Source organism: Chelmon rostratus, chromosome 19 (genome assembly GCF_017976325.1).
Source record: "Chelmon rostratus isolate fCheRos1 chromosome 19, fCheRos1.pri, whole genome shotgun sequence".
NCBI lineage: Eukaryota > Metazoa > Chordata > Actinopteri > Chaetodontiformes > Chaetodontidae > Chelmon > Chelmon rostratus.
The window spans coordinates 23,884,738-23,898,161 of record NC_055676.1 but is presented as its reverse complement, the minus strand read 5'-3'; the positions used below and the strand labels follow the sequence as shown (position 1 = coordinate 23,898,161).

The 13,424-nt window shown below is 44.2% G+C and overlaps 2 protein-coding genes and 3 non-coding genes across 5 annotated transcripts; all 5 read left to right on the top strand.

Moving 5' to 3' along the window:
• Positions 1 to 375: 375 nt before the first annotated feature.
• Positions 376 to 4,862, top strand: rpl17 (ribosomal protein L17). The gene is made up of 7 exons (XM_041959803.1): positions 376 to 421; positions 891 to 940; positions 1,128 to 1,168; positions 1,613 to 1,747; positions 1,927 to 2,025; positions 4,231 to 4,422; positions 4,690 to 4,862. The coding sequence occupies exons 2-7, from the start codon at positions 901 to 903 to the stop codon at positions 4,735 to 4,737; spliced, it is 555 nt and encodes a 184-aa protein (XP_041815737.1). The 5' UTR covers positions 376 to 421; positions 891 to 900; the 3' UTR covers positions 4,738 to 4,862.
• LOC121623593 lies at positions 984 to 1,053 on the top strand. Its single transcript, XR_006007835.1, has one exon. It is a non-coding gene; the product is annotated as a small nucleolar RNA SNORD58 (small nucleolar RNA).
• On the top strand, positions 1,787 to 1,853 carry LOC121623591. Its single transcript, XR_006007833.1, has one exon. It is a non-coding gene; the product is annotated as a small nucleolar RNA SNORD58 (small nucleolar RNA).
• On the top strand, positions 4,559 to 4,626 carry LOC121623592. Its single transcript, XR_006007834.1, has one exon. It is a non-coding gene; the product is annotated as a small nucleolar RNA SNORD58 (small nucleolar RNA).
• A 4,521-nt stretch (positions 4,863 to 9,383) lies between the features above and the next one.
• Positions 9,384 to 10,940, top strand: nkx6.1 (NK6 homeobox 1). Its single transcript, XM_041960791.1, has 3 exons — positions 9,384 to 9,948; positions 10,180 to 10,352; positions 10,695 to 10,940. Exons 1-3 carry the CDS (start codon positions 9,384 to 9,386, stop codon positions 10,938 to 10,940), a joined length of 984 nt encoding a protein of 327 aa, XP_041816725.1.
• The last annotated feature ends 2,484 nt before the right edge of the window (positions 10,941 to 13,424 follow it).

The following is a 13,424-nucleotide window of genomic DNA, read 5'->3' as shown; positions in this document are numbered from 1 at the left end:
TTACAGTTAGTGTGTAGTGTGGATGGAGACACAGCTCTACCAATAAACCAATAATCAATGAACAGGTGATAGTAATGGAAATGTACTCTGAACACATTAGAGCATGACAAGTGAAAGTAACCTCTCAAAAATAAAGTGCTATGAAACGATAATGATGAAAAAAAGAAATCAAATCATTAATTAAAATAAAAATCATTTTGAATTAAAGGACAAACTCTTTAATGGTTCTTCAGGGACGTTATTGACCTGAAACCAGCTGTCAAACATCTCCACCTGCTGTTCAAACGGCGTCACTGCAGCCGGGTGCCTCCACCTCTCAGGACCGTCCCCCTCCTATCCGCCAGGAGGCGGTAAACCTTAAAGACGCAGAAGAAGCCGAGCGCCGGCCCCAGCTCTTCCTCTTCCTTCCGCGGCCTCAGAGGTAGGAGACCAGTCCCGCGTTAGAAGACAAGAATCTGTCTTTAATCTAACATAAATCTTCACCATCCTGCGTTTTAAACACTTGCGTTTTGTTAACTATCATTGAACGCATCAGATAATGTTAGATGTTTGTTTATGGGGCCGTGATTTTTGTTTTCTTTAGTTATTTGTGAGGGTGCCGGTTTGGTGGCTTTCACGTCAGGTTTCCGCCATGTTGGCGTCGTTTGACGATGTAATTGAATCAAAAATGTTGTGTTAAAGTGCTCAATTCTCTTCGTGACTTGTGTTTCAGGCTGTTTCATGTGTTTAATGTTAATTATTGTCTTTGATTCTCGGGACGGTCGTGGCTGTTTGGCTGTACCGTAACTTAAGCTAACTTGAGCTAATGCTAACGCAGCAAACTGCGGTCACGAGAAGCCTTTAAACGTCTGATTTAAACCGAATATTTAGCGTTTTTCCTCTTGTTTCAGGTATCTGAAAATGGTCCGCTACTCTCTCGACCCCGAGAACCCGACTAAATGTGAGTAAAGTGACGATATTCGGCTCTGTCAGGGTTAGCATGGTAGCTGTGATGACCGCTTAGGACACCTTTGGATTACACATGAAAATAAACCAATGAAAGATCTGAGCCGCCAGGTGTGTTCGAGGTGATTTCTCTATAAACGAGCTGAGATCTGGTTTTTAAGTGTGTTCATCTCTGTTGGCAGCATGCAAGTCGAGGGGCTCCAACCTCCGGGTTCACTTCAAGGTAAGAAAGCTGTTTGTGTTTGAAACGAACTGTTGAGATTATTGGACTTGAACGCACCAGCTGCTCTGTCGTCACACAATGAATCAAAACTTTATTTCACCCATTGACGGACAGAGACACTTTAAATCGAAGCACAAACTGTCCTCAGGTGATTTTCAGGTGCGTGTCATGACAGCTTTATTAGAAATAAGCGTCAAAAACCTCGTTAAGTGGAGCCTCGAGGCCGTTTTTATTCCCACATTTTTAATTAGTGTTTGTGCAGATGTGTGAAAGTAAATGATGGAAATGGACCGACCGGGATCTGTTGGAGCTGATTGATTATGATCATCGGCCGATATTCTAATGACCACATGGCTCTTCAGAACGTCACTAATGAGTCTGCGCATCGTTAAACCGTCCAGTCGACGTTTGATTTTGATGGCGGACGCTTGTTTTTCTCACCAGAACACCCGCGAGACAGCCCAGGCCATCAAGGGCATGCACATCCGCAAGGCTAACAAGTACCTGAGGGACGTCGTCGTCAAGCACCAGTGTGTCCCGTTCAGACGCTACAACGGTGGCGTGGGAAGGTGCGCCCAGGTGAGCTCGCGTGTCAAACTGAAAGTGTCGTTTCAGAAGATGCTGTGATGACCTTCTTAGGACACCTTTGGATTAAAGATGAAACGAATCTTTTAGTCTGAGCGTCTTTAGTGTGTGAACTGTCTGTGGATCAGCTGCAGGTGAGAACGCTCGTCTTAACTGTTTGTTATTGTTTTCAGGCCAAGCAGTTCGGCTGGACTCAGGGACGCTGGCCCAAGAAGAGCGCCGAGTTCCTCCTGCACATGCTCAAAAACGCCGAGAGCAACGCTGAGCTCAAGGTACGGTAGAAAGAGAAACCTCACCTGTTAACTGATGTCTCACCTGTTAGATCTGATGGAAAGAGTCAAAGCTGAGCTGCTGTGGCAGGCACAGCTGCACGCTCACCAGGTGAGCTGCCTGGACGTCTGATCCAGGAGCAGACGAGAAGAAAAGTCTGTTCAAACAGAAGAATTGTCTCATCTGAGCTCCACTTGTCTTTACGTCTGAACTCTCAGGTCATCAGGTGTGTTCGGAGGGTCGATACTGAAACACTGAAGTTATTTTATGGTTGTAGAAGCTGCAGAGTCTGATCCAGGACCTGGACTGGACGTCTGTCTCATTCAGTGAAAGCTGGAGGACAAACTTGTACAGTGCCTGTCACAAGTATTCTCCCCCTTTGATGTTTTACTCTTTTATTGCTTTATAAATCAATCATGGTCAATAAAATTTGGCTCTCAACACGAAAATTTATTTGAAAAAACTTAACGTCAAAGCGAAAACAGATTTCTATAAAGTAATGTTATTATATAAATGAAAGCAATTGTTGGCATAATTACCCCCCCCCCTTTAGTCAGTGTTCAGTAGATGCACCTTCGGCTGCTGTGGACAGGTCTCAGTCAGTCTTCCACATCTGCCCTCTGCAGTTTTGCTCCATTCTTCTTTGTCAAACTGCTCAAGCTCCGTCAGGCTGCGTGGGTATCGGGCATGAACAGACCTTTTCAAGTCCAGCTACAAGTTCTCTACAGGTTTGAGGTCTGGGCTTTGACTCGGCCACCCCCATCCCTGTGTTGCTTTTGCAGTATGTTTTGGATCATTGTCTCGCTGGAAAATAAATCTTCTCCCAAGTCGTAGTTCTCTTGCAGACTGAAAAAGATTGCCCCCCCAGGATTTCAGTGTATTTTGCAGCATTCATTCTGCCCTCTGTCTTTACGAGCCTTCCAGGTCCAGCTGCTGGGAAACATCCCCACAGTGTGATGCTGCCCCCACCATGCTTCACAGTGGGGAGGGTGTGTTTTTGGTGATGTGCAGTGTTTGGTTTCCGCCAAACATGACGTCTTGTCTGATGAACAAAAAGCTCAATTTTGGTCTCATCAGACCAAAGAATCTTCTTCCACTTGACTACGGAGTCCTCCACGTGCTTTTTGGTGAACTCTAGTCGAGATCTAATATGACTTTTCTCCAACAGTGGCCTCCTCGTTGCCGCTCTCCCATAAAGCTTTGACGGTGAAGAACCCGGGCAGCAGCTGCCACATGCACAGTCTCTCCCATCTCAGCAGCTGAAGCTTGTAGCTCCTTCAGAGGAGCTGTAGGGGTTTTGGTGGCTTCAGTCTACGAGGGCGGCCTGGTCTAAGGGCCATATTCCTTCCATGTCTTGATAATTGCCTTCACTGAACTCCGGGGGATGTTCAGGGCCATCCTCTGAATTGTGCTTCTCAGTAACCCTCCCCTGAGCTGCTTAGAGTCTTCATGGTGTAATGTTAGCCAGGAATACTGATCAGCCTGGACCCTTCAGACAGGTGTTTTACAACTCAATCACTTCAAACACACCCACCCCACTCAGGTGAGCTTCATTCCACTAATTGTGAGACTATTGGCAACAATTTGATGGACCTTTTCATGTTAAGAGCCAAATTTTATTGACCATGACTGATTTATGAAAGCAATAAAAGGGTAAACATCAAAGGGGCTGAATACTTATAATAGGTACTGTATATTTACTGGAATATTCTTTATACTGTTGAGGGTCTGAAGCTCCTCGTCCTCTTGTCCACTTTAAAGAGTTGACTTGTTTCATTATGTTTGAAGGTAAATCAGTTGTGTTCATGGACTTGATGCGTTATAGTGCTGTTATAGATATTAGGCTGGCCTACGTTGGCTGAGGGTCAGTGAACTCATCACGGAGTGCTGCTGTCAGTCGATGGAGGTGATGGAGGTCCTGATGGTTCAGAGCTGGTTAAGGTGCACCCGGCCGGTTGGTTTGTAGGCGTCTGCCTGCTCCAGACTGTCAGGGGGGGGTTTGTCCCCACAGATTTGAATGTGTTTGACTTCATAGTCTCTAAATCCTCCCCCCCGTAGCCTTAAATGAACCTGAATCCAGACTGGCAGCAGCTGGAGGGGGGTCAGGTTTTCATGTGTGCTGTGAATCTGCTGAGGTGTGGGGGGGCTCTGTAGATCTGCTGCAGGAGCCGGCTGGTTCACGTGTTCCCGGTTGGATGTGCTTTCAGGGTCTGGACGTGGACTCTCTGGTGATCGAGCACATCCAGGTCAACAAGGCCCCCAAGATGAGGAGGCGCACCTACCGCGCCCACGGCCGCATCAACCCCTACATGAGCTCCCCCTGCCACATCGAGATGATCCTGACGGAGAAGGAGCAGATCGTCCCCAAACCAGAGGAGGAGGTGGCCCAGAAGAAAAAGGTAGGAACAGACCGGGGAGGAGGCGAGCGGCGGCGCGTCCCGACAGACGGAGGCGTGTCCTTCGTGTCCGTCTGTCGGGACGCGCCGAGCTCACCCTCACACTGATGATGATGGAGTCATCGTCGTCATCGTCACGCTGCAGTGATGACCACTTAGGACACCTTTGGATGAACCATGAAAACAAAGCGTTGAACTCTGAGCAGCTGCGCTCAGATCAGCCGTGTTTCCTGTGAGCGGCGGCGTCTTAACTCTGTTTGTTTCCTGCAGGTCTCACAGAAGAAGCTGAAGAAGCAGAAGCTGATGGCACGAGAATAAATCGAATAAACCTGAGAGCTCGTTACCCCAGACTCTGACTGCTTCTTTCCTCCATCGCTGTACTGACCTGTGTACAAATACCAGCTCTGTGTAACAGGAAGTACTTGATTAAATATACATTAGTACTTCCTGCTGCTGTGACTGTGTGTTCATGTTTCACGATAGTTTAAACACATGTATTTCCTGTCTGGTGGTCATGTGACACTGCAGGAGTTTCTGATTGGCTGTCACAGATCACATGACGCTGATGATGATCCACAGCTGTTCAGTATATAAAGTATCTACAGTTACAGCTGCTGGTTATTACTGCTCATTATATACAACATAAATACTGGACGGGGGGGGCAGCTGTGAAGTCATGTGACTGAACTATGATGAGGGGGGGGTGTCAGAAACCAGGTTTTGGGCTTCAGGTTGTTTCAACGTGTTTTCAGAGTTCTTCAGGTTTTTATCTTCAGCTCACAGCTTCTGAATGACGGATTGCACTGCGGCAGTGAACGCAACACGTGTACCAATTTCCTTCCAGACACTTAAAGAGTACTTTTGCTTCAGTCCTGTGGGGGGGGGGGGGGGGGGGGGGGGGGGGGGGGGGGGGAGACGGGGGGATAAAGGATGTGATTAATCATAAAAATCAGCTTAGTAAATTGATTCCACTCGTTAATTTGTTCATTATATAGATTATGTTTATAACATGTAAAGGGTATGTTATTTTCATTTCGTCTTGTAATTATTGTCATGAAACGAGTCTGACGTGATTTAAAATACAACCGAACAAAAGGAAATGGTTTTTGAATTAGAAGAAAGTTGAAACGCTACAACTTGTTTTCACATTCATACATAAAAAAAGAAAAATCAAATAACTGCAGCAGTTTGACGGTTAAAAGGACACAAATCCCCTCAGTTTAAAGTAAAGAAACCGTTTTTATCATGATGACCGTAAGAAAACCGGTGAAAATCTCACCAAATACTGAAAAGAACCAAGATTTCAAGATCAAGTGACGTCACTGATCATAAAGACACGAGCCCGAAATCATTAAAAACAGACAACGCGGAAAAAAGCGTCATTTTACACGAACTGTGTTCAGTATCAGCAGGTGTGTGATGTGATGAAGAACACGAACACCGAGAAGAGTTAGAAACTGCCGTCCCGTCTGTCAGTGCTGTTCTATGACTGACCACCAGGTGGCGCTGGTGTATCAGTGTGTGTCTGAACGCCGGTGATGCGTTCAGGTTCAGTCAGAGTTTAATATTATGCTTTAATGATGTGGACAGTGAGACTGTGGAGCCTGTAGAGCTCAGCTTCACGTCTGATCACTGCAGACAGAAGAGATAGACAGACAGGAGACACACAGACTGGAGAGACACAGACAGGAGAGAGAGACAGAAGAGACGGACAGGAGACACACAGACTGGAGATACACAGACAGGAGAGAGAGACAGGAGAGACACAGACTGGAGAGAGAGACAGGAGAGACAGACAGAAGAGACACAGACAGAAGACACAGACAGACGAGACACAGACTGGAGATTCTGAGTGAAGTTTGGTTTTAAGAAAAGAAAATATTCTGTTTATGAAAGGTCTGAAATATTTTGACATATTTTATTTATTTTGACTGCTTTTAAATCAAATACAGTCAGTAACTTGTTTCTGTGGCTAATATGAAAATACTCGAGTACAACTGTAATACTGAGTAAGTGTTTATGCTGCGTTCAGTGTTTGATAAAAGGATCTGAAACATTAAAAACAGAACTTATTCACGACTGAACTGAAGCCGGACTGACGGACAGATGTGTGACACTCGGTCCTGCTCTTCATCATTTCATCAAATCAAATTCACGTGTTCATGAACGCAACATGATTCTGATTCTAGTTGATTCTTCCTGAGTGTTACATTCAAGGTCTTCAGATAATTACAGGGTAAAAACCTGTCAGTGTGGACGCCGGACGTCTTCGTGTTCAAATCACATTTACACAGAGTGGTGACAGAATCCTTCACGAGACAGAAAAAAACACTCCGGACTGTGTAAAACCTGAAGTATTAGTATTTATATACACTGTAAGAAATACTCCATCCAGCTGTGCTGTTAATAAAATGAATAAAAATACTTCAGACACTATAAAGGTGAAGTATTAGTATTTATATACACTGTAAGAAATACTCCATCCAGCTGTGCTGTTAATAAAATGAATAAAAATACTTCAGACACTATGAAACCTGAAGTATTAGTATTTATATACACTGTAAGAAATACCCCATCCAGCTGTGCTGTTAATAAAATGAATAAAAATACTTCAGACTGTGTAAAACCTGAAGTATTTGTATTTATATACACTGTAAGAAATGCTCCATCCAGCTGTGCTGTTAATAAAATGAATAAAAATACTTCAGACACTATAAAGGTGAAGTATTTGTATTTATATACACTGTAAGAAATACCCCATCCAGCTGTGCTGTTAATAAAATGAATAAAAATACTTCAGACTGTGTAAAACCTGAAGTATTTGTATTTATATACACTGTAAGAAATGCTCCATCCAGCTGTGCTGTTAATAAAATGAATAAAAATACTCCAGACACTATGAAACTTGAAGTATTAGTATTTATATACTCTATAAGAAATACTCCATCCATCTGTGCTGTTAATACAATGAATAAAAATACTTCAGCCACTATGAAACTTGAAGTATTAGTATTTATATACACTGTAAGAAGTACTCCATCCAGCTGTGCTGTTAATAAAATGAATAAAAATACTTCAGACACTATGAAACTTGAAGTATTAGTATTTATATACACTGTAAGAAATACTCCATCCAGCTGTGCTGTTAATAAAATGAATAAAAATACTTCAGACTGTGTAAAACCTGAAGTATTTGTATTTATATACACTGTAAGAAATGCTCCATCCAGCTGTGCTGTTAATAAAATGAATAAAAATACTTCAGACTGTGTAAAACCTGAAGTATTAGTATTTATATACACTGTAAGAAATACTCCATCCAGCTGTGCTGTTAATAAAATGAATAAAAATACTTCAGACTGTGTAAAACCTGAAGTATTTGTATTTATATACACTGTAAGAAATGCTCCATCCAGCTGTGCTGTTTATAAAATGAATAAAAATACTCCAGACACTATGAAACCTGAAGTATTAGTATTTATATACTCTATAAGAAATACTCCATCCAGCTGTGCTGTTAATAAAATGAATAAAAATACTCCAGACACTATGAAACCTGAAGTATTAGTATTTATATACACTGTAAGAAATACTCCATCCAGCTGTGCTGTAGCATTTGACCTTGTATCCACTGTAAAAAGTAGACATTAGCTGCAGACTGTGTGACATCTTTTTTAACAGCAGGTCAGCAGCCTGTGAACATGTGACCCCCCCCCGAAACGACCTGGGCGGGGGGGGTCACCTGAGCTAGCACTGTGGCTAGCCAGGTCATCTGCTAGCATGTTTACCGCAGGCGCTCTGTCCATATGAGCTGCTTATGGAGACTCTCAGGAGACACACCTGGACAGGTAGGCTGGAGGCCTATCACCTGATTCTTCATCTGTATTTCTGAAATAATAATAAAATGAAATAAATGAACGGCTTCTTTCAGGTGTTCCTTCTTCATTTAATACTCACACAGGGACATTCTGGAGGCAGGTGAGGGAATAAACTAATATTTTACACATATTTCTCTTCTTCTACAGTTCAGGTAGCAGAGCTAACACACCTGCAGTCGTCACGTGACCCTCACCTTTAGTTCCTGAAACTAAAAATAAATATTCAGATTAATGTGGAAAAAACTGGAAAACAGCAGCAGAACAGATTTTTGTCTCCACAGACAGAAAACGAATTAAAACTGCTTGTTAGTTTACAGGTTGAAAATCAGCGAATTATAAAAAATAATTTACTAATTTCTCTTTTATAGAATTTAGAAATATTGAAGCTGTTTATTTTATTTAGCTTCAGGCCTTGAACCATTAAAAATAAACCTCTTTAAAGTGTCCTCATGCTGAAAAGACTCGAGCCTTTAATAATAATTTAAAAAACATCACAGATGATCTGTAATTTTAATAAGTTTAAATATATAAAGAAATATAAATATGTCTTTAGAAACTACAAAGTACAACAAATATTAAATGTTGTGATTAAATATTATTTCTCTTTCTTGGTGGCTCATTCCGCAAATCCGAGCCGAGCTGCTCAGCCAATCAGGAGACCGTCCTAAATCCAGAGGGCCTACGTCACCGTCCGGTCATCCAATCCGGACAGAGACACCTCCTCCGCTCCCCGTGTCCTCCTCTCAAAGTTTGGACTTTGAGCTAATAGACAGAAGGAGCAGATGATCATGTTTTATTATCTCTCTGAACTTCTTCAGCCCAGCAGACAAACTGTCTTTTTATCGTCCTGGTTTTAACGTGGACCTGGATCCGGGTGAGTCTGCGGGGACACGGAGAACCGACCTGTTTTTGGTGCTTTTCTCGCAGGTTGAAATTTGGGGATTTTGCCTGACATGGGCTTTGACTGTGACTTGAGGGGAGATCGGGTTTTCGTGTAGTTCCAGTCTGGACTCTGTGAGGCGCGCAGGGCCCTACAGACCCGGAGAAACCTGCTCCAGTCCCCGCGGGTCCTCCACAGAGGTGGTAATGTTAGCGGTGGGTCAGATGGACGGGTCCCGACAGAGCGCCTTCCTCCTCAGCACCCCCCCTTTAGCGGCTCTGCACAGCATGACCGAGATGAAGACCCCGCTGTACCCGGCGTACCCGCTGTCCTCCACCGGCCCCAACTCCTCTACCTCACCGGCCACCACCTCTCCCAACCCGGGCGGCATGGCCGTGTCCTCCCCGGGGATCAAGAGCTCCACGGGGCTGTCCTCGGGGCTCGGCTCCCCGCAGCAGTGCTCCTCCGCCACCCCTCACGGAATTAACGACATCCTCAGCCGGCCCGCCACCTCCACCGCCGGCGTCACGGTGGCCGCGGCCGCCGCCGCCGCCGCCTCCTCCTCGGCGGGGATTCTGTCAGGGCTGCCCCGGTTCAGCAGCCTGAGCCCGCCGCCGCCTCCCGGACTTTACTTCAGCCCCAGCGCCGCGGCGGTGGCGGTGGCCCGGTACCCGAAGCCCCTGGCGGACCTGCCGGGCAGGACGCCGATCTTCTGGCCGGGAGTCATGCAGAGCCCCCACTGGAGGGACGCCAGGTTCGCGTGTTCGCCCCGTAAGTGTGTGAGCGGACTAGAGAGGCTCCAGAATAAAGTAAAATGAGGTGAAATAAATGAAAGTAATTAGTGTGTGTGTGGAGTCAGAGGAGGGTCATGATCAGTGTTAATGTAGTTTTCGTTTTTTGCTGAAGGCCGCCTGGATCCAGGATCGTCCAGGATCATCCAGGATCATCCAGGATCCGGCACTGATCCGTTTCTCATGCGCGTGTGTGTTGCTGTGCTTTCAGATCAGAGCTCCGTGCTGCTGGACAAAGACGGGAAGAGGAAACACACGCGGCCCACCTTCTCCGGACAGCAGATCTTCGCCCTGGAAAAGACTTTCGAACAGACCAAATACCTGGCGGGTCCGGAGAGAGCGCGCCTGGCCTACTCCCTGGGAATGACGGAGAGCCAGGTGAAGGTAAGACCGGGGGCGGACACACCTGGCGGGGTCAGAGGCACGCCGGAGAATTATAGAAAAAAAATATAGAATTATTTAATTTGTATTTTAAATATATGATATAATAATTAAAATTGAAATTAAATTAAAATTCAGTGAAATTCAGGTGGGGGGCCTTTCTACCATCACACCCCCCTCAGCTGCTCCCACAATGCAACACGTTTCTTCCCGATTTCACCTGTTTTCATCTTCTGTGCCGCACAAATAAAAGCTTTATTTTACTGAGGTGGGGAGCAGCCCCCCACCCTGCAGCCCCCCACCCTGCAGCGGCCTGTGACAGCGTGTGTGTGTGTGTGTGTGCAGGTCTGGTTCCAGAACAGAAGGACTAAATGGAGGAAAAAACACGCGGCGGAAATGGCCACAGCGAAGAAGAAGCAGGACTCGGAGACGGAGAGGCTGAAGGGCTCCTCGGACAACGACGACGAGGACGACGACTACAACAAACCTCTGGACCCGAACTCCGACGACGAGAAGATCACACAGCTGCTGAAGAAGCACAAACCGGGATCCGCGCTGCTGCTGCACACGTCGGAGAACGACAGCTCCTAAGTCTTCCTCCGCCTCCTCTTCCTCCTTCTTTCTTTTTTCGGGGACTGATGCGGACTCTGGGGGCAGAACGTCCTCCTGCTGTTTCCTGTTGTGTTTTTGCACGCTGATGGAAGCTCAGAGAACATTTTGGGACGAACAGAAGACGGTACTTAACCTGTAAATAGAAACGTGAGTCGTATCCGATAGAAATTATCTGCTGTGAATAACCGAAGTGTTTTTGTACAGACGCGCTGATCTCAGATCAGATGAAAACACTCAGTTTTATTTCCTTTTATATTTCACAGTCACACAAAATAACCGCAACCCTCCCGCAGCGGGTCCCCGAAGGCCTCTTCACACATCAATCTGAAATTAGAAGGAGGCCCTGAACGCACCACACGCACCTGTACAGACATGAAAAATTTCACACCTTTTATTTATATGTTTGAAGTTGTGACTGGCGCCTGCGCAGTTGTGTATCATGGCAGGTTAATGTAATGCACTTTTATTTAATAAAAACTCAAATGTTTGCTTGTTGTTTCAGCCGATAAATGTTAATTAATACACGTGATTGATCCATTAAAGATGGAATTGATTCATGAATTAATTACGCGCAAAATATATCATCTGCTTTAATCTAAAATTTAAATGAATATTTATTATTTAACCCGATGCTGCTGTCAAAGACCCCGCACTTCTAATAATAATAATAATAATAATAATAATAATAATAATAATAATTTATTTGGATGATCTGTGCGGGACCTTTGATTTCTTCCGGCAGATAAATTCGATGCTTGAATCCTTGTTGAGATGATTCTGATGGTCACATTCAAACCTTTTGTTCATCTAAAGAGAGAAACGGACTCACAGAAAGTCTCGAAACGACCCGCTGAGATTAAAGCGATCCGATCCGGATCCGGATGGACTGATGAGAAAACGGAGAAACGGAGGAAAGAGCCGCGGGTTCGAGGAGTTTGTGTCCGGTGCTGCTGCAGCCTCTGGCGGCTCAGTCGCGTCCTCCTGTCGGTGTGACGGACGGAGCAGTTTAAGACTTTCTGCTCTTTGGCCTCATTAAAACCAAACCCGACAGTTCACTTAGACACAAACTGAACTTCACATAATGAGAAATAAATAAGAAAAACACGAGAAATTAACACGCAGAAAGATTTCCTGCTTTCTTTTCTGAACAAATTAAACTAAAACTCAGTGTAACTGCAGACACGTGAACGCCGCAGGACCGTCCAGAAACACGGCGACGATTTTTTCTAACATAAATAAAATAAAAGACGTGTTAATATGAAATGATTCATTATTTTTTAGACTCGTTTTCATTTTAAAATCAAAGTTTAAATCTAAATAAAGCTGTTTTTTGATATTAGAGAGAATTCAGAGTTCAGTCTGCGGAGTGAATTCACGTCTGATTGAAACAACATTCAAACCTTCACGGTTTCTTCAGGTTTTAGATTTAATTTATTCGCTTTATTAAAGTTTCTGTTCGTCAAACTTTAGCAGAAAAACACAAAGTCTCGTTTGAGCACAATCACAGCATCCAAACGAAACATATTCAGACCTGTTTAAATTTACGTCTTTACCGTCAGCCAATTAAAACACGCAGATCCTCTGAATCCAATCAATAAATTCAATCAATAAATTAATTGTTAATTAAAAAACTCCTCGAGTCTAAATAAAGAATCACAGTTAATGAGTCACTAAATAAGAGAAAGTCTGTAAACTGTGACGCTGCTGTTTGTTTTCATCTGAAAAAAACAAAAAACAAAAACACGTGACCAGATGTTTCAGGCGGATGTTTCAGGCGGATCCTCAGAATGTCACGGAATCAAATTCTTATTTATCTAATTTTTGTTTGATCTCAGGACCGCTGAGGTTCATCCTGTGACCTGTCAAAGGGCCCTGCCCCTCAGGTTGAGAACCTCTGAAAAAAAAAAACGTTTGATTGAAACTGAATTATTTTCTGTCAGAAAGTTTCAAATTTACTGAGAACAAAAAACCAAAACAATCCTAAAAAAAAAAAGAAAGCGATCATGTGACGGAGCAGAAATCATCAATCAATCAATCAATCAATCAATCAGTTGCAGACAGAAAACTAATCACAGTGATTTTGATAATTGGTTTTAATTGATGTGTTGTTGCTGTGAACATTCCGTGTTTCATACAAAGTGAATTTCTCCATCTGAAGACGCGTGTTGGAAGCTGGGGGGTCTGACATTTAATAAACGACGAGTCGATTGATTATTGGAGAAAATTATGGTCAAATTATAATAATTAAAAAAAATAATCGTTAGCTGCGGCTCAGAAAAAATATTTTTCTGATCGATATTAAGAGTTTCTGCTGGAAGGTTCTTCGTTTAACACAGATGTGGTGAGCTCAAAGGGAAACCCAGGAGCTGCCCCCCCTGTCCCCGCTGTCCCCCCAGTCCTCAGCAGCTCAGACGGTCTCCGTCTCTCAGCTCCTGGTCGGACTGAACCAGACTTCATCCAAAA